Consider the following 18,900-nt stretch of genomic DNA (forward strand, 5'->3'; position numbering starts at 1 on the left):
ATTTATGTCATCTAATAGAGCCTGGCGTGAGAAAAACACTTATACAGCTTCAGCAAATTTCTAGATGCTTTTAGAGCACTGCACAGGTACCATACTGCTTGAACTGTATCATCATATAGGACCTCCTCAGTTGCTATATAACCTATTAGAGAACAACTCCTCTGGGAGGTGGGGGGAGGAACGTGAGCATGTGAATTCTGCTGTCCATGAAGACCTGCTATAGGTGAATAACATGATCTCCAACGACAAAAGCAGGGCTTAGAAGTTCTCACAAATGAGAATCCCTAGTTACAGGTTGCCTTCGAGAAAGACAGAAGAAAACAGAAGTGCTGTTTTTGGCAACAATGAGCCTTTTTAGTTTCATAGCTTTTTTATGAAGACAACTGGAAATAATTTATTTTTATATTCCACAAAACCATGCAGTTCAATGTGGATCACAAGTATGAAAAACTGTCTAAGTCAGGAATTACAATTTAAAAAGTCAATATTACAATCCATTACAGACAAATTTTTTAAAATAAGGATGTCCTAATCCGGTGCCTAAAACCTAAGTATTCACTAGCATTCAATAACATGGGAGAAATATCCTTAACTAGCCTTGCCCCCTGGAATGACAAACTCTCCAAATACCTCAACCTCCTCTTACCCCTTGCAGAAGGCAAGGCAAGCAAACTGACATTTTTTTGAGGGCCTAAAGTTGTTAACATCAGGCAATTAACCAAATAGAGTGGAGCTAACCTATACAATGATTTAATAGTTAATAATTTAACAAATTTGATATATCACCCTTCAAAAATAATTAGAGTGGTTCACAATAAAATATCCATAAAATCAGAGAGGAATGCCAACAAAAAGAACAGGAAAGATCTAAACATTCTTCCAAGAACAATCCCTCAAACACATTACATTCCTGCAGATCTGAGATCATATGTGCCCAGATCAGCCACCTATCCCAAATGCTTTCTGGAAAAAAATATGATTTCAATTTTTGCTTAAAAAGCTTAAAAGATACTTCCCCCTTAAATCCTGAGGAAGCTCTTTCCATAAAACATGGAGACTGCCAACAAACAAAAATTTAAATAAAATTCTTGCTGATATTGGTAACCAATGGACCTTGGCATAATTTAAGGAAAGTCCCTCTGAACTTCTCAAAGAGTAAATTAGATGCAAAGCAGTGTTCTGAGTAGTCTGAAGTTTTTTTCATCAAAGATTGCAGGCAATTCAGATAGATATTACAGTAATCTAGAAGAATCGGCATAATCGAAAGCCGATTTTGGGCGTCCCCAACTGCTTTCCGTCACGGGGATGACCAAAGTTCATGGGGGCGTGTCGGAGGCATAGCAAAGGCGAGACTTGGGCTTACCTAACACATAGGTGTCCTCGACCCATAATGGAAAAAAAAGGGTGCTCCTGACAAACACTTGGACGACTTTACCTGGTCCTGTTTTTCTTACGACCAAGCCACAAAAAGGTGGCCGAACTGACCAGATGACTACCAGAGAGAATCGGGGATCACCTCCCCTTACTGCCCCAGTGGTCACTAATCCCCTCCCAACCTCAAAAAACATCTTTAAAAATATTTTGTGCCAGCCTCTATGCCAGCCTCAAATGTCATACTCAGGTCCATCACAGCAGTATACAGGTCCCTGGAGCAGTTTTAGTGAGTGCAGTTCACTTCAGGCAGACGGACCCAGGCCCATCCCCACCTGTTACACCTGTGGTGGTAAATGTGAGCCCTGCAAAATCCACCACAAACCCACTGTACCCACATCTAGGTGCCCCCCTTCACCCCTTAGGGCTTTGGTAGTGGTGTACAGTTGTGGGTAGTGGGTTTTGAGGGGGTGGGGTTGGGGGCTCAGCACACAATGTAAGGGTGCTATGTACCTGGCAGCAATTTATGAAGTCCACTGCAGTGCCCCCTAGGGTGCCCGGTTGGTGTCCTGGCATGTCAGGGGGACCAGTGCACTACGAATGATGGCTCCTCCCAAGACCAAAGGGCTTGCATTTGGTCGTTTCTGAGATGGGCGTCCTTGGTTTCCATTATTGTCAAAAATCAGAAACGACCAAGTCAAGGGACGACCATCTCTAATGACGACCTAAATTTCAAGATTTGGGCATCCCTGACCGTATTATCGAAACGAAAGATGGACATCCATCTTGCTTCGACAATACGGGTTTCCCCCGCCCCTCCACCGGGATGCTTTGTGAGGACATCCTCAGCAAAACTTGGGCGTCCTTTTTGTTTATGCCCCTCTTAGTAGCAGAGCTTATACAAGCAACCAAAACTGGTCCTCCTCAAAATACTTGTGCATAGGAAAAAAGACCTTTGGACCATCTATTCACTTGAGATTCCAAGGATAATTTGGAATCTATAAAATTCCCAAAATTCCCACCACAGATGAAAAATATTCTTGTTGATTTATTGTAATACTTGATTCAGTAGGCCCAGAAAACAAAGAAAATAGGCCCAAGGGAAGTGGGAAAACAAACTGACCAGTGAAATGTCATTCCACTCCTTAAAAAACCCTCACTTGACCCTACCTGTCCCTCCAACTATCGCCCCATCTCCCTTTCCTCTCCAAATTACTTGAACGTGTCGTTCACCGCCGTTGTCTTGAGTTTCTTTCTACACAACCTATTCTTGACCCACTCCAATCTGGTTTTCACCCTCTTCACTCTACTGAAACTGCACTTACCAAAGTCTCTAATGACCTGCTGCTGGCTAAATCCAGAGGTCTCTATTCTATCCTTATCCTTCTTGACCTATCTGCTGCTTTCGACAATGTTGACCACACTATACTTCTGGATAAGCTGTCCTTGCTTGGATTCCAGGGCCCTGTTCTTTCCTGGTTCTCCTCTTACCTCTCACTTCGTTCTTTCAGTGTTCACTCTAGTGGATCCTCTTCAACTTCCATCCCACTTTCTGTTGGTGTGCCTCAGGGTTCTGTCCTTGGACCCCCTCCTTTTCTCCATCTATACCTCTTCCGTTGGTACCCTGATTTCATCCCATGGCTTTCAATACCATCTTTACGCTGATGACTCTCAGATCTATATCTCCACCCCTGAAATCTCAACCTCGATCCAGGACAAAATCTCAGCCTGCTTGTCCGACATTGCTGCTTGGATGTCTCAACGCCATCGAAAGCTCAACATGTCCAAAACTGAACTTCTCGTTTTCCCCCTAAACCCACCTCCTCTCTTCCCCCTTTCTCTATCTCTGTTAATGGCTCTCACATCCTCCCGGTCTCCTCGGCTCCTAACCTGGGAGTCATCTTTGATTCCTCTCTCTCCTTCTCTGCACATATTCAACAGATCGCCAAAACCTGTCAATTCTTTATCTACAATATTAGCAAAATTCGCCCCTTCCTTTCTGAATACGCTGCCAGAACCCTTATCCACACCCTTGTCACCTCTTGCTTGGACTATTGCAATTTACTTCTCACTGGTCTTCCACTTAGCCATCTCTCTCCTCTCCAATCTGTCCAAAATTCTGCGGCATGACTTATTTTCCGCCAGAATCGTTATACCCACACTAGCCCACTCCTCAAGTCACTAATCTCTGTCGTCAGTTGGGGCTGGTGACGTATGGAGGATCCTTGATCCACAGGGGAGGGATTATACACACCTTTCCTGAGCGCATGGTACGCAAGCACGAATTGACTATCTGCTGATGTCGGAGCAGCTTTTTGGCTCAGTGACGAGGTCGGTTATTGGTGCCAATGGAATTTCAGATCACGCCTGGGTGGAGATGTGCTGGTTACCCAAAGGGGAACAGAGGGGATATAGTAGATGGGCATTTCCTGTGGAGCTTTATCGAGATCAAGCTTTTAGGACCTCTATACATCAAAGCTGGCAGGATTACAAGCTACATAATGGAATGCATGCTGGAGACCCAGTCCTTTATTGGGAGGCGGCCAAGGCGGTGTTCAGTGGTGAAATTATCAGTTATATGGCCCATAAACGGAAAGCCCAAATTAGAGAAATATTGCGGTTGAGTCAATTAGTGTGTAAGGCTCGGAGGTGTTATGGCCGATTACCTTCTCAGAAAAACAAACAGCATTTATTGTTCCTGCAGACGACATTAAATGAAATCCTTCATCAAAAGGCTGTGAAGTCGCAGAACTATTTTAAGTATCAGCTATATAAATATGGCAACAAAGGGGGGTGCTTAATGGCGAGACTGATTGCGGCTAAACAAGGGAAAGCTAGAATTTTGACCATGAAACACAGACAGGGTGCACGAGTCTCCACGGATCAAGAAATTGGTGAGGTCTTTTATGATTACTATAAAAGATTATATGAGACCCCACCAGATGAAGGTCTGTCGGGGGATTTGTATTTAGAGCAATTACAGTTGCCACGGCTTTCCCCTCAAGAAGAGCGGAAGCTCAATAATCCTATTACATCTGCGGAGGTGATGCTGGCCATTAATCAAAGCCAGCTGCTGAAAACGCCGGGGGTAGATGGTTACAGGGCGGAATTTTACAAAATTATGGGGGAACAGATCATAGAACCCTTAACAGAAATGTTTAATACCCTAATAGATCAAGAGCGTGTGCCGCCTGACCTAAACACCGCTTGCATTATAGTAATCCCCAAGAAAGGAAGGGATCCAGAACTGGCCGAATCGTATAGACCTATTTCACTTTTAAATTTTGAGGTTAAACTGATGGCTAAAATCATGGCCAGGGGCGTAGCTACGGGTGGGCCTGGGCGGGCCCAGGCCCACCCAATCTCAGCACAGGCCCACCCAGTCTCTCTGACTGGCCAATCGGTGCCTGTCTTTTTACGAGTCAGCAGCTCACTTTCAGCTTCCTCGTCTGGCTCTTTGGTTCATTATTTGCTTTCTCTCAGGGTGTTTTTTTCTCTCTAAATCCTGCTGAGCTCCTTGCACGTCTCCTCCAGAGCTTTTCTCTCCTTTAATATTCAGGTAAAGCCAAGGGCGCTTCTTCCCGTGCAGTATTTGGCTCTGCTTTTTTTTTCCTTCTCCTTTTGTCCGACCCCAACAGTTGTTCTTCTCTTGCAGTCACAGCTTCATATGTTTGCTAAGGTCTTGGCCTCCTTAGAAGCTAGAGGTAGAGGGAATATAAAACTATTAGGTATTTCACGTATCTCTAATATATCCAGGAATGCTCTTTAATGTCTTTTGCTCTAAAATCATCATGTATTTCACCACCATGTAACCTAAAACCCTCTGTTAAACCAATTGAATGTTCTCTTCTACCTCCATCACCCTTGAAGAATTGTAAGCCACATTGAGCCTGCTAAGAGGTGGGATAAGGTAAAATTATGTATCATACCTGATAATTTTCTTTCCATTAATCATAGCCGATCAATCCATAGACTGGTGGGTTGTGTCCATCTACCAGCAGGTGGAGATAGAGAGCAATCCTTTTGCCTCCCTATATGTGGTCATGTGCTGCTGGAAACTCCTCAGTATGTCGATATCAAAGCTCCATCCACAGGACTCAGCACTTAGAGAATTACACCCACAAAGGGACACTCTGCCCAGCTCACCACCACCGAAATGGGGGAGGGGAATCTACCCAGCTCATCCCCACACAAATGGGGGAGGGGAATCCGTCCAGCTCATCCCCGCGGAGCGGGGGAGGGACAACACATCCGCCAATGCGGGGTGATCTGGCTTATCCTGCAACCGCAACCGCAGGAGGAGCTGACTGACCCTAACACCGCTGAAGCGGGAGGGGTACAAAGCTGCCCTACAGCCGCACGAAGCGGGAGAGAGCACCAGCAGAATTTAGGTCTCAATCCAGCCCCGTAAAACGGAGAGGTGAGGAATGCAGCAGCTCACTGTAACACAAAATCGTCGCAACTCCTGAAGAATCCAATTGAAAAAACTTGAACACGAAGTCCTCCTGAACAGGAACTGAAGACTAAACTTGAACCTGAAATGCAACCAGACTATAAACAGTACAGATATCTGGGAGGGGCTATGGATTGATCGGCTATGATTAATGGAAAGAAAATTATCAGGTATGATACATAATTTTACCTTCCATATCATCATGCCGATCAATCCATAGACTGGTGGGTTGTACCGAAGCAGTACTCACCCAGGGCGGGACATTGAAATCCCTGACCGCAACACTGAAGTTCCAAACCGGGCCTGCGCCCGAGCAGCCACAATCAAGTGGTAATGTCTGGAGAAGGTATGAGCCGATGCCCAAGTTGCCACCCTACAAATCTCTTCCAAGGAGACGGACCCGGCCTCTGCCATCGAGGCCGCCTGTGCTCTAGTGGAGTGAGCCTTCAGCTGGATAGGCGGCACCTTCCCCGCGGCCACATAAGCCGCTGCAATGGTTTCCTTGACCCATCGTGCCACTGTAGGCTTGGCAGCCTGCAGACCCTTACGAGGACCTGCGAACAGCACAAACAGATGATCCGAATTCCGAAATCATTGGTCACTTCCAAGTATCTGATGATGACTCGTCTCACATCCAGCTATTTGAGAGCAGAGTACTCCTCTGGGTAGTCCTCCCTACGAAAGGAGGGTAGACAGAGCTGCTGATTCACATGGAAGCGAGAAACAATCTTGGGCAGGAAGAAAGGCACTGTGCGAATAGACACTCCTGCCTCAGTGAACTGCAGAAAGGGCTCCCGACATGATAGCGCCTGGAGCTCGAAAACTCGTCTGGCTGAAGTGATAGCCACCAAAAAGACTGCTTTCAACGTCAGGTCTTTCAGAGATGCCCTCGACAAGGGTTCACAAGGCGGCTTCTGCAAGGCTCTTAGCACCAGATTGAGATTCCACGCAGGTATCTCTGAGTGCAGAGGAGGGCGCAGGTGATTAACTCCCTTGAGAAAGCGTACCACATCTGGCTGCGAGGCCAGGGAAGCACCCTTTAGGTGACCCCTGAAGCAAGCAAGAGCCGCTACCTGGACCTTAAGGGAACTGAGCGACAGGCCTTTTTCCAGACCTTCTTGCAGGAACGCCAATACTGAAGAAATTGGAGCAGTGAAGGGAGAAAGTGAGCCTGCCTCACACCACGATGCAAAGGTACGCCAAACCCTGGCGTAAGCAGTAGAAGTAGAGCGCTTCCTCGCTCTCAGCATAGTGGCGATGACCTTGTCTGAGAAGCCCTTCTTCCTCAGACCCTGCCGCTCAATAGCCAGGCTGAAAGACCAAAGGGGGAGGGATCCTCCATTACCACGGGACCCTGATGCAACAGGCCCCGCTCCGCTGGCAGCTGCAGAGGGCCGTCCACTAAGAGACAGATCAAGTCCACATACCAGGGACGCCTGGGCCAATCCGGACTCACCAGGATTATCTGGCCCGGATGCGTTGCCACCCGGCCTAGCACCCTGCCCAACATGGGCCAAGGCGGGAACACACACAGAAGCTCCTGTGTCGGCCACTGTTGGAGAAGAGCATCTACTCCCAGAGATCGAGGGTCCCGTCCTTTGCTGAAAAAGCGTGGCACTTGGCAATTGGCTGATGAGGCCATCAGATCTAGGCTCGGCTGGCCCCAGCGCTTCGTGATGTCCAAGAAGGCCTGAGCAGTATTCATGACTCCCGCAATGTGGGCCGCCGACAGCTGTTCCAGGTTGCTTCCGCCCACAGGCATAGCTTCATGGCCTCCTTGGCTAGAGGGGCGCTCATGGTACCTCCCTGGCGATTGACATAGGCCACAGCCATGGCATCGTCCGACCGGACCCATACTGGCTTCAGCGCCAGGACCGGGAGAAACTCCAAAGGCGCCAACCGAATGGCTCTGAGTTCCAGGAGGTTGATAGACCACTTTGCCTCTGCAGGGGACCAGAGCCCCTGCGCTGTCCTTCCCAAGTAGTGGGCTCCCCAGCCCGTCAAAGAGGCGTCCGCCGTGACGACAACCCACTCCGGGGTCATAAGAGGCATTCCTGTGGACAGCTTGTCTGGCCTCAGCCACCAGCTCAGCGCCTTGCGCACCGCCGGATCCAAGGGAAGGCGCACAGCGTAATCCTCCGAAGCTGGAGTCCATCGCTGCAGCAGAGAGAGCTGTATAGGTCTCATATGGGCCCTGGCGGGCCGGGCGGCCTGTTCTGGTATGCAGCTGTAATCTACTGTCATCAAGGCTGCTCCTGCAGGCTGATAGCTCTAGCCTTCCCCACTCTCACATAAAGTCTGCTCCCTGCAGCTCAGTCACACAGAGCCTGCCCCTCCTCCACAGCCTGTGCACACACAGCCTGCCCATGCACACCGATCTTCCAGGGCTCGGGTTTCCCCTGTACCAGGCAGACAAAGTGTGAGCAGTAAACTCCTAGAACCCGTAATCCCATGTGCACATTCATTAGGACCTCATTGGGGGCAATAGATCTCTATAGGAAGCTTAAGACCAGGTAACAAAAATATTTTAATTTGTGTAATACCAGGTTTAAACAAAATGTTGTGTATTTAATGTTGGTGGGGTTCTGGGTGGGGGTGGGCTCTGTAGTGCCATCTATAAAACTTTTTTTTAAAACTTGGGCACTGCAGAGACCACCCCCTACCGAGAAACCCATCAACATTAAATATAAATGTTGGTGGGTTTTATATTTAATGCTGGTGTGCATCAGGATGGGGGGGGGGGGGGGGGGGGTGGAGAGATTGGGAAGGGTAGGGGAGATGGCTACAGGGATGATTGGGGGGGGGGGGAAGGTAGGGCTGATGCTGAGCTACAGGCCAATTTCAAATTTTTGGTCCTCTAGTCTCAATTGATGAGGGTTAATCTGTGTTCTGTATGTGACCCAGGTGAGAGATTCTGCTGGCATATGGTTTGTATGGGATCTGTATCAGTCTGACTTGTCTGTTTTTTTCCAATGGAACACATATTGCTGTTGTGTATGTTCACTGCTGCCTTTTTAAAGGTGTTGTTGTTGGCATTTGTGTGTTCAGAACTGGTGGTGTTAAGGTTTGCAACATAGGTTCCAAGTATGGATGTGGTTTATGTTGATGCAGCACAACTGTTGGGCAGACTGTTTATTAAAAATCTGTAATCAAGTGCAATCTAAGGCATTATTTAGGAATGTCCCAAGAAACACTACTCACACCCATATACATAGTGCCCACCCATATTAGCTCTGGGCCCACCCAAAATGTTAGGTCTGGCTACGCCACTAATCATGGCGAATAGATTAGCGAAAATTTGGCCGAAATTAATACATGAATCTCAAGTTGGGTTTGTCAAGGGACGGACGATCGTTAAAAATGTCCGCAAGGTCTTGGCCTCCTTAGAAGCTAGAAGTAGAGGGAATATAAATTCTTTATTAATAAGCTTTGACGCGGAAAAAGCTTTTGACCGGGTCAATTGGGAATTTTTATACGCAGTCCTGCAGAGATATGGGTTTTCAGGTAGGTTTTTGTCAGGGATAAAAGCATTATATTCGGAACCGAAAGCCCGCATTTTGGTCAATGGACTTTTATCAACAGACTTTGACATAGGCAGGGGCACGCGGCGGGGATGCCCTCTCTCACCTCTATTGTTTGTGCTAACGCTGGATCCCTTGCTGAGAGACCTTGTGGAACAACAGGGGGTTACAGGAATACAGATAGGGAAAGAGGTCTTTAACGTAGCGGCGTTTGCCGATGATATTTTGGTTCACTTGACGAATCCGCAAGAATCATTAAGTGCATTACTGGAGATCTTCTCCGACTATGGAGAATATGCGGGGTTTCGTTTGAACCTTGAGAAGTCAGAGGCCTTGGCTTCGTCAGAGGAGGTTTGGAGATGTTGGCGAGGTGAATTCCCTCTGCGAAAGGCGCAAACCTCTTTCAAGTATTTGGGAATCTTACTGCCTATGAACACGGTACACTTACATGATCTAAACCTTGCTTGGTTGCTAGAGGAGACCCGGAGTGTACTGCAAAGCTGGTTGGATTTGCCACTCTCATTGTTGGGTAGAGTGAATCTGATAAAGATGGTTCTGTTTCCCAAGTGGCTTTATGTCTTGCAGACAATACCAATTTGGCTCGGCCGGAAAGATCTGCAGAAATTTTATAAATTAGCATCAAGGTTCTGTTGGAGGGACAGGAAACCTTGGATTCGGTTCTCTTGCCTGATAGGTGGGTGGGGCCAAGGGGGGTGGGAATGCCCGATCTAGCGCTATATAATCAGGCATGCCAGTTGCGTCATTTGGGAGATTGTTTTTTGGGTACACAGAGATACACCCCGATAGAGTTAGAGAGGGTGTATTTGGAGCCTTATTGCCTTTTTTTGCTTTTGCATCATAAAATAGGTGCCAGAGAGATTGCGTAAAAGCGTGCTGTTACGACCGCTCCGGGAGGCGTGAAAAATGCTTGTGCGCTGGCTTGGGGGAGACCCGACAGTGACAGATCAGCTCACCATATGTGGAAATTGCGAGTTTCTACCCGGGATGTCGAGCCGGCACTTTGCTGATTAGGCAAGGCAGGGAATTAGGTGTCTGGCGTATCTGATGGACAGAGATGGGCGACCCCTTTCTGATGAGGATTTACTAAACAGGGTGGGTGATTCCTGGGGTAATAGATTCGCCATACGACAAATACGACACTATGTGGCCTCTTTGCCGGGAGCACCCCTGAGCATTCAACTAGGGGGAAAACTGCAAGAGTTTTTCAATTTTGGGGACGAGGGGGAAGTTACCGTCTCCTGGCTCTGTAAGGCATTAATCAGATGGCAACCCCCTAGGGATTATGGGCCTGGAAGTAATGTCTTGGGATATATCCAAGTCAGTGGCCCATATACCCCTGTTGGTATCTGATGCTCGTTTGAGAGAATGTGCATATCGGTGTATCCATAGGGGGTATATGGCTGCGACTCAATTAGCACACATGGGAGGGAATCGCAGCCCAGATTGCCTTAAGTGTGGAAAGAGTCCAGGTACATTGTTGCATATGTTCTGGAGCTGCCCCATTCTGAAAAGATGTTGGACTAAGATTCGAGACTTCTGGGAAGAACGATTGGGAATACGAATTCTGGGGACAGTTGAACAATTTTAGATCTCGCGGGGTCATTTAGAGGCCAGAATCGTTTTGAAGTGCTAATGCTTCGCAAGATGTGCTTACTGGCTAGGAAGTGTATTTCACAATATTGGACGGCTAAAGACCCTCCAGCATTCTGGCATTGGAGGAACCAGTTGCATCAGATGGTCTCCTGGGAGGCTGAAGAGATTAGGTTCTCGAAGAGAAAGAGAGTTACATTTCTAGCCATCTGGGGTCCCTACTTACGTATCCTAAGCCCTAGAGGTCGGAGCTTACTTCTTAATGCTGGGTGAAATTTGTAGGTGGTTAAGAGTATTCCTTCAGGTTTTTGGATGGGTGGGGGGAGGGTTAGGGTCCTTAGAAGGGGGGGAGGGGGATGGGGGGATAGGGTGAATCGGTTGTTCGGATGGGGAGGGAGGATAAGGAGGGTTGGGAGGGAGTCTGGTAGGGAGGAAGGTTAAAATGCTGAGGGAAGGATTGTCTTGGTAGCATCTGGAAATTGACTTCTGCTTGTGTTACTTTTGGCGTTTGGAGATGTTGTATTTCGTTATTTCCTCAATAAAAGTGTTAAAGATAAAACAAAAAACAAATAAACTGACTTATTACCCCTGAAAAAAAAATATATATATACACACACAGTGCACTCCATTTAAGTGCACATCAGATAATCGCATGCTCTGTTTAACTGCATGCCGTACTTTGGTCCCGTTTTTGGCGCCATCAACTTCTACGGGGCCAAACTTCGGTGTAGCGCACCACTGATAAGTGCAAGATTCGCTTATATGCATGGTTTAAGACCGCTCCTCTGCAGGAAAGACTCAGCATTATCGCACGAATGGAATATGGAAGCTGATTGGCACGTGACAAATGGGGCGATAAATTTGAAATCTCATTGGTTAACTGCCACAGGCAGAATAAGCGCAAGAAAGTTGTTAGTGTACACTGGAGTCGTTGTCATCATCGTGCAACTGTAAGACTTTAACACTGGCTGAATGAATAGAAGTTCTTAAAAAATTAGAAAACAAAGTCAAGCATCTATTGCTAAAGAATATGGTGTCAATCTCAGTCAAATTTCATGTATCTTGAAGCAGAAAGATCAGCTTCTGGAAGACTGGCAAAACAATAGAAATCCACAACGGAAACGAAAACGGGCGGGAAAAGCTGAGGATGTAGAAGATGCTCTTCTTCGGTGGTTTTCTCAAGTCAGGAGCAGTTTCTGGTCAGTGGTCCACTGCTTATGGAGAAAGCTAATCAGCTAGCTGAAAGTCTTGAACTAACTGAATTCAAAGCCACTGTTGGATGGTTGGAAAGATAGAATGAGAGGAAAAACATAAAATTCAAGAAACAGCATGGTGAAAAACAAGACACTGATGACAAGACACTGATGACCTCATGACATTTTCAATGCTGACAAAAACGGTCTCTACTGGTGAGTGATTCCTGATGGAACACTTGCATTCAAACAAGCCAAAACTACAGGAAGTAAAATGTCGAAGGACCGACTGACGATCCTCCTTTGCTGCAATATGGATGGGAGTGAGAAGTTGGAACCACTCGTCATTGGAAAGAGCAAACAGCCCCGTTGCTTCAAGAATGTTAAGCGACTTCCTGTGTCATACGAGGCTAACACAAATTCATGAATGACTGGGGAAATTTGGAAGCAGTGGCTAAAGAAGTTAGACACTAGAATGCGGGCACAAAGGCGTCAGATTTTGTTGCTTTGTGATAATTGTGCTGCACACAGTGATGATGTCAGGCTGTCTAACGTCAAGGTGGTCTTCCTGCCACCAAACACTACCTCTCTGATCCACCGCTATTAAATGGACTTGGAAAAATTCCGCATTTTTAGGTATAACTTGTCTGGAATGTTTTTACGTTTGGGGAGCGTGCCAGGTGCCCTTGACCTGGATTGGCCACTGTCGGTGACAGGATGCTGGGCTAGATGGACCTTTGGTCTTTCCCAGTATGGCACTACTTATGTACTTATGTAACATATGGATCAGGGCATAATAGCCAATTTCAAAAAACATTATTGGGCTCTTGTGCTATGTCGTCTGATGAGCGTTATAGATGACCAGACTGGCAAGGATAAACGTGCTGTTGAACTGGCTCGTAATCTATCACTGCTGGATTCCCTACATATGCATAAAGAAACCTGGAATCATGTTACACAGGCAACCATTGTGAACTGCTATACAAGCGGGCAAGCTTTGTTAAGGATGTGGAGAGGGATGAAACAGATGCAGCTGTTTCAAACGCGTCAGATGAACAGGCTATTGACATCCCAGCCTGTGTTACTGAAGAGGAGTTTCATCACTACGTAGCTGTTGATTACGATCTACAAACAGCTGACGACAGCACTGATGTCGAGATATGCGCCTACACGCAGGCAATGGCTGATGATGAAACAGATGATGAAATGAGCAGCGAGGCACATGCTGACGAAATTCAACAACCTCCTGTCACTTTTGCAAGAGTGCTGGAGAGTCTCAACACCGTGCAGCCTATCTGGAGGCCACTGTATGTCAGTGCTATGACAGTTTTTACCATCTGGCAGACGTAGTCTATGAAACTCACAGACCCAATAGTGTACAGAGGACTATGACTGATTACGTCAAGTAATCCTAACGTCAGTTAACGGAGACTGTATACTGTATGTATAATAAACAATACTGTACATACGTTTACCAGATGTCACACTTCTTTGGGTCACAATGGTTAAGTGCACGCTCCGGTTAACTGCATGTATTTCTTTGGTCCCAGACCCTTGCACTTAAGCGGATTGCACTGTATATATATAGACTTTATTATGTTTATCTATGGATTGTCATTTAATCACTGTTTCATTCAAGTGTCACTCATTTTTATCCAGTTGTTATTGACTTTTTATTGAATGTTTTCTTTATTGCATGTTGTAATTATGTCTATCATTTTTATATTTTAGATCCATTTGAGCCTTGAGGCAGGCCTTTGTGCCAAAATATGGCCGTGTCGGATTGGTTTTATGCCTTTTAGAATAAAAGACGTTTACATTTTGATATCCTCCTTGAGTTCACCTCACTTTTTTATTTCGTTGAATTCCAATAGACATGTCTGATTTCTCAGTTGAAAGATCCTAAAGGGTAAAAAGTGTCAAACTTTATAATGAAATCATAATTTGGGATTCAATCTTAGTGAAAGAATATTACAAACCAACCTAATTATTTCCAGCCAGTTGGAATTCTCCAGTAATGAAAACCACTTCACATCAGAGTCCCAAAAGTCAGCACGATTCTCTGCAAAACAGAGAAAACAGATCAGGACATATGACAGTGTCTGTTACTAATATCACTTTTTGAGAATCATTCCAGACATGCTGAGAAAAAAAATAACAACCATATTGTCAGAAATGAAATTCTTTTTATCTGCTGTCTTCAAAATAAATGCTGGTAAACTTCTTTTGTAGTTTAATTTTATTACAGAAAATAAAGCAAAAACTAAACATATAAACCTTCCAGAAATTTGTTTTTTTAATTCATTTTGCTTGCCTACAAAATTATTAGCTGCAAATGCAGAACTGCAGACCAGGTTTGTGCAGAGTAACTGCCACCACACGACATTAAGCAGGCACAATCACAGCTCCACTTGTACCAAAAGAACCACATCTGTGAACAAACCTTAGGTTTGTGGGAATCTAATGGTAGGTCTAACAACTGGTCCGGTAACTGTTATCTGATAATCTTTTTTTATGCACTTTGGGCTCAGTGGTCTCATGTATACATTCTGAGCACTCCTCAGGATGAAATATAAGGCTGCCTGCAAGATCTGTTCATCCTAACTGAACTTATAACCTGGCCTGGACTTTGCAGGACAGTGGTGCAATGCAATATTTGCATAAGACAGCAATATGCACTCACACCCTTTACCAGAAATGGAAACCAGGCATGCTTTCACACAAGTGGTCAAGCTGGGCAACTATAAGTGAAAATTTCACAAGGGGTGCTGATGGAAGGCACCTAAGTTTAATGAGAAGAAAGAAACATGTGCCTGAGCAAAGGAGATTGCATATTGATAAGTTTTGCTGATGTGACTAGTTATGGTTTAATGCTGTAATGGTTAGCATGATAGGATAATTTTGGGTCTTGATATTGGGAACACATTTGTTTGTAGAAGGTAGGAATTATATGATCTTTCTTGTAACTTTTAAATCTTAAGTTAGTAAATCTGTTGGTAGAAAAAGGAGAAGTTGGAAAAGTCTTCTTTTTGAACAGGATATAGTTATCTGTCCGCAAGGTCAGATGGTACAGCAAAAATACCTTAGTTACAGCTTGGATACATGATACAAAACAGCTGTCTGTCGCTGCGCTGCCGGACTGGAGGTAAATTTGAAAGAAAAAAAAAAGTAGAGGGATCTTGGGGGGAGAAGAGGGTGGGCAGTTGGGGCAGGGGAGACAGTGAGATGAATGGGATGGCAGGGCTCATGGAAAGAGGGGAATTGCTGAATATGGGTGAATGGAGGGGGGCAGGGGAGTGAGGAGCATGGATGGGATGGCAGGGCTCAGGGAAAGAGGGGAATTGCTGAATATGGGTTTATGGAGGGGAGCAGGGGAGAGAGGAGCATGGGTGGACATGGATGGGAGGACTGGGAGAGAGGAGAAATTGCTGGACATAGAGGAGAGGGGAGGGAAGAGAGATGATGGAGATGAGATGAGGGAAAAGGAAAAGAGAAGAAAAACTGCACATGGATGGAGAAAATAGGCAGAAGCTGGATCCACTGGACAGTCAAGTCTGCGGAGGACCCAGCTTTTACTTAGGATATAGAGCAAGAAATGAAGAAGAAAGGCGGAAAGTAAAGAAATAAATGGAAAGGAAGCCCTGGAAATGGAGTTAAGAGGACAGATAGCATTTTATCCCACATTAAATATGAATTAGGGTGTTTTGTGGCTGTACATGAGAATTGTGATATTATGATCCCTTGTTTCATATTGTTGATGGTCTGCATTTTCCGTATGGGTGGTATATTGGTGTATTAAGTTCTGCCCAGTGTAATATTTATGGTACAGTAAGGTTCTGAATGTGTTTTTGCACTAAGTTGTGCATAGCGTTTTGCAGTTGAGCGATTGTGGTTAGTATATGCTTTGAGCAACCACTTTATTCTTTCACATATGATACATATTTAATATCTAAATTTAATAAAAGGTATTGTGACTTTTATTATTTTTCTGTGTGTTATCAGACAATTATGGATTTAAGCTCCACCCCTGGCCCCACCCCTAGCCCCGCCCCCTTTAGCCTCCCCAAACAGTTGGGCCACCGACCACCTATGCACACGGTCGAATGCCTTCTCAGCATCCAGTCCAATTGAAACCAGAGGATCCGAATGCATTTGACCATGTAGTATATTGGAGAAAATTCTTGTATTATCAGAAGATATTTTACCATGCATGAATCTAGATTGATCCGGATGTATCAATTTATGCAAAACGTTTTGTAATCTCTCTGCAACAATCTTAGCATCTAAATTGGTTAATGAGAGAGGACAATAGTTCTGCACCAGAGTGGGGTCTTTATCTGGTTTCAATAACACTATGATAGTTGCTTCAGTCAAAGTACCACCAATGTCACCTGATTCTATAATATGATTGTAAAAAGCACACAAAACTGGTGCTATTAAGAACTGGAAGGCAGAATAAAATTCTATGGGTAGGCCATCAGGTCCAGGAGCCTTTTTGGTTGCCATATCTTTAATTGCAGAAGTCATTTCTTCTATGGTGACTGGTTGAGAGAGAAATAGATTATCATTAGTTGAGAGTGTAGGGTGATCTAGATTATCTAAAAAAAAAGTCACAACTCGCGAAGTTAGCAGCTATTTCAGAAGAATATAAATTTTTATAGAAGGATTTAAATCTATTCACTATTTCTGATTTAACAGTTAAGGGCATGTTATTAACATCTTTTATTAACGAGATGATATTCTTTTCTTTGTGCACTTTTAAGTAATTAGCTAACAAATGGCCAGCTTTATTTCCTTCATAGTAATATTGAGCAGCTTCTGTAAAAAAATTCCTTACTACCTCTTTTACCTAATATGCAGTTATATTCAAATCTAGATTATTTTAAGTTTTCCAAGATTTGAATGTTGGCAGTGTCATTTTGATGAGCAGCTTCCAGTTGATTAATCTGATTTTCTAGTGAAAAAAGTTTTGTTTAATTCTTTATTTCTGGATGCAGCAAAGATGATTATTGCATCCCAAAATATATTCTAGGATGTATTTTGTGGTGTGTTAAAAGAACAGTATTCTTGTATCGCGTTAGATATGTTATCAATAAAGTTATTTTGAGCTAATAAAGAGGTGTTAAATCTCCATTGTGGACTATGTTTTGGTACAGAACTATCTTGAAGTTATAAAATAACATAAGCATGATCAGATAAGATATTTTCAATACTAGTATAATAAACATTTGATAATATTGAAGCAGATACTAAAAAGTAATCAATTTTTGAATATGAATTATGTGGAATGAAGAAGATAAAGTATAGTCATATTCATTCATATGTGACAATCTCCAAACATCACAGATTTAGTTGTGATATAATATCTTGTAACGTTTTCCATGCTTTCATCACTTTAAATGGGTAGTTAGATTCTCTATCCACTGTTGGATTGAGTGTAAGATTAAAATCGCCACCTATGATGCAAAGAATATGACCTTCTGCCGCAATCATGTCAGCTAGAGAAAGGAAAAATTCTAGTGAATCTATAATCGGTGCATATATGTTAAATATGGAGATAGTTTTATTGTTGATGGTTACAGTGAGTTTAATCCATCTGCCCACACTGTCAGATTTTTGTGAAATAGTAATGTCTGTTCTTTTTACCAATTGCTGGAGAAGATATCGGTGGTAAAAAAATTTTAAGAGATACTTTACTAGATTCAGATATAGATAAATGAGTTTCTTGCAGCATAATAATGTCTGGTATGAGTTTAGAAAGAAAATTTTCTCTCTTTTGATTGGGTTATTAAGGCCCTTCACATTAAAAGATACAAAGGAGATAACCATGATGAAAGTTAAGTAAGATTCTGGTAATATCATAGCATGAAAGACACACTGTGTTTTGAAAATAGCTAGCATAATAAATGCGATAGTTTAACATAGCCCAGACATGTGCAGCAACCAACATTGTGCGGTGAAAATAACTATGTACAATGGTAAACAAGCGGGATGGAAAGCTCATGGGGAGAAAGTGTGCATGCTATGGCGCTCCCGTCAGTTAGTAATAAGATGCATAATTCTTAACAAAATATAATAATAAAAGTAATGCTCCAATATTACAAGTATTACAGATACTAAGTAATTATAAACAGCATACTAGAAATATAAGAGTATTTTAAACACAAACAGTATATAAGGATGGCTATAGGTCACGTGGTGCTATGACCGTGAGAGGATGCAGGGGCTGAGCTCTCCCGGTCTTCCTGCTCTGACACAGTATTTTAATTTATTTCTTTGCTTTTTTTGAAATTACGTTTTGGTAATCGGAAGGCACACTTACCCAGAGCGTAATATTTTTGAACTAATTGGAGATGGCGTCGAAATCGCTGCGCAAAGGTGCTGATCGGCCCAGAGGAGGAGAGGACAAAATGGCGGTTCCGGCAAGCCCTGCCATTGTGAGACTTAGCTCGGCCTGGGTCATGGACGTGGTGGCAGAGGTGACGGCAGCTATGGAGCCCGACTTGGACAGATGACTACAGCCGATCAATACTAAGCTGGAACGGCTAAATTTGCTGAGATTTGAATTGTCAACAGCAGTGCACGAGCAACCTGGAGGACCAAGTGAATACCCTGGAGGACGCTTGTGCCAAGCTGCAACAAAAGGTCTTGAGTTGTGAGGACAAAACGGAGAACTTGGAAAACAGGTCCAGAAGGAAGAATCTTCGACTAATTGGTATCCCAGAATCTGTAGCAGACAGGGAGTTGAGTT

The 18,900-nt window shown here is 44.3% G+C and overlaps 1 protein-coding gene across 3 annotated transcripts in view; it reads right to left on the bottom strand.

The window, feature by feature from the left end:
* MTMR12 (myotubularin related protein 12) overlaps positions 1 to 18,900 on the bottom strand; it is a 312,654-nt gene that overhangs the window by 75,320 nt on the left and 218,434 nt on the right. For all 3 annotated transcript variants that reach the window (XM_030193003.1, XM_030193002.1, XM_030193004.1), the window contains one exon: positions 14,133 to 14,211. In XM_030193003.1, the coding sequence (XP_030048863.1) occupies positions 14,133 to 14,211 (79 nt within the window). The remainder of the gene's footprint in view (positions 1 to 14,132; positions 14,212 to 18,900) is intronic.

This window comes from Microcaecilia unicolor, chromosome 2 (genome assembly GCF_901765095.1).
Source record: "Microcaecilia unicolor chromosome 2, aMicUni1.1, whole genome shotgun sequence".
Classification (NCBI taxonomy): Eukaryota; Metazoa; Chordata; class Amphibia; order Gymnophiona; family Siphonopidae; genus Microcaecilia; species Microcaecilia unicolor.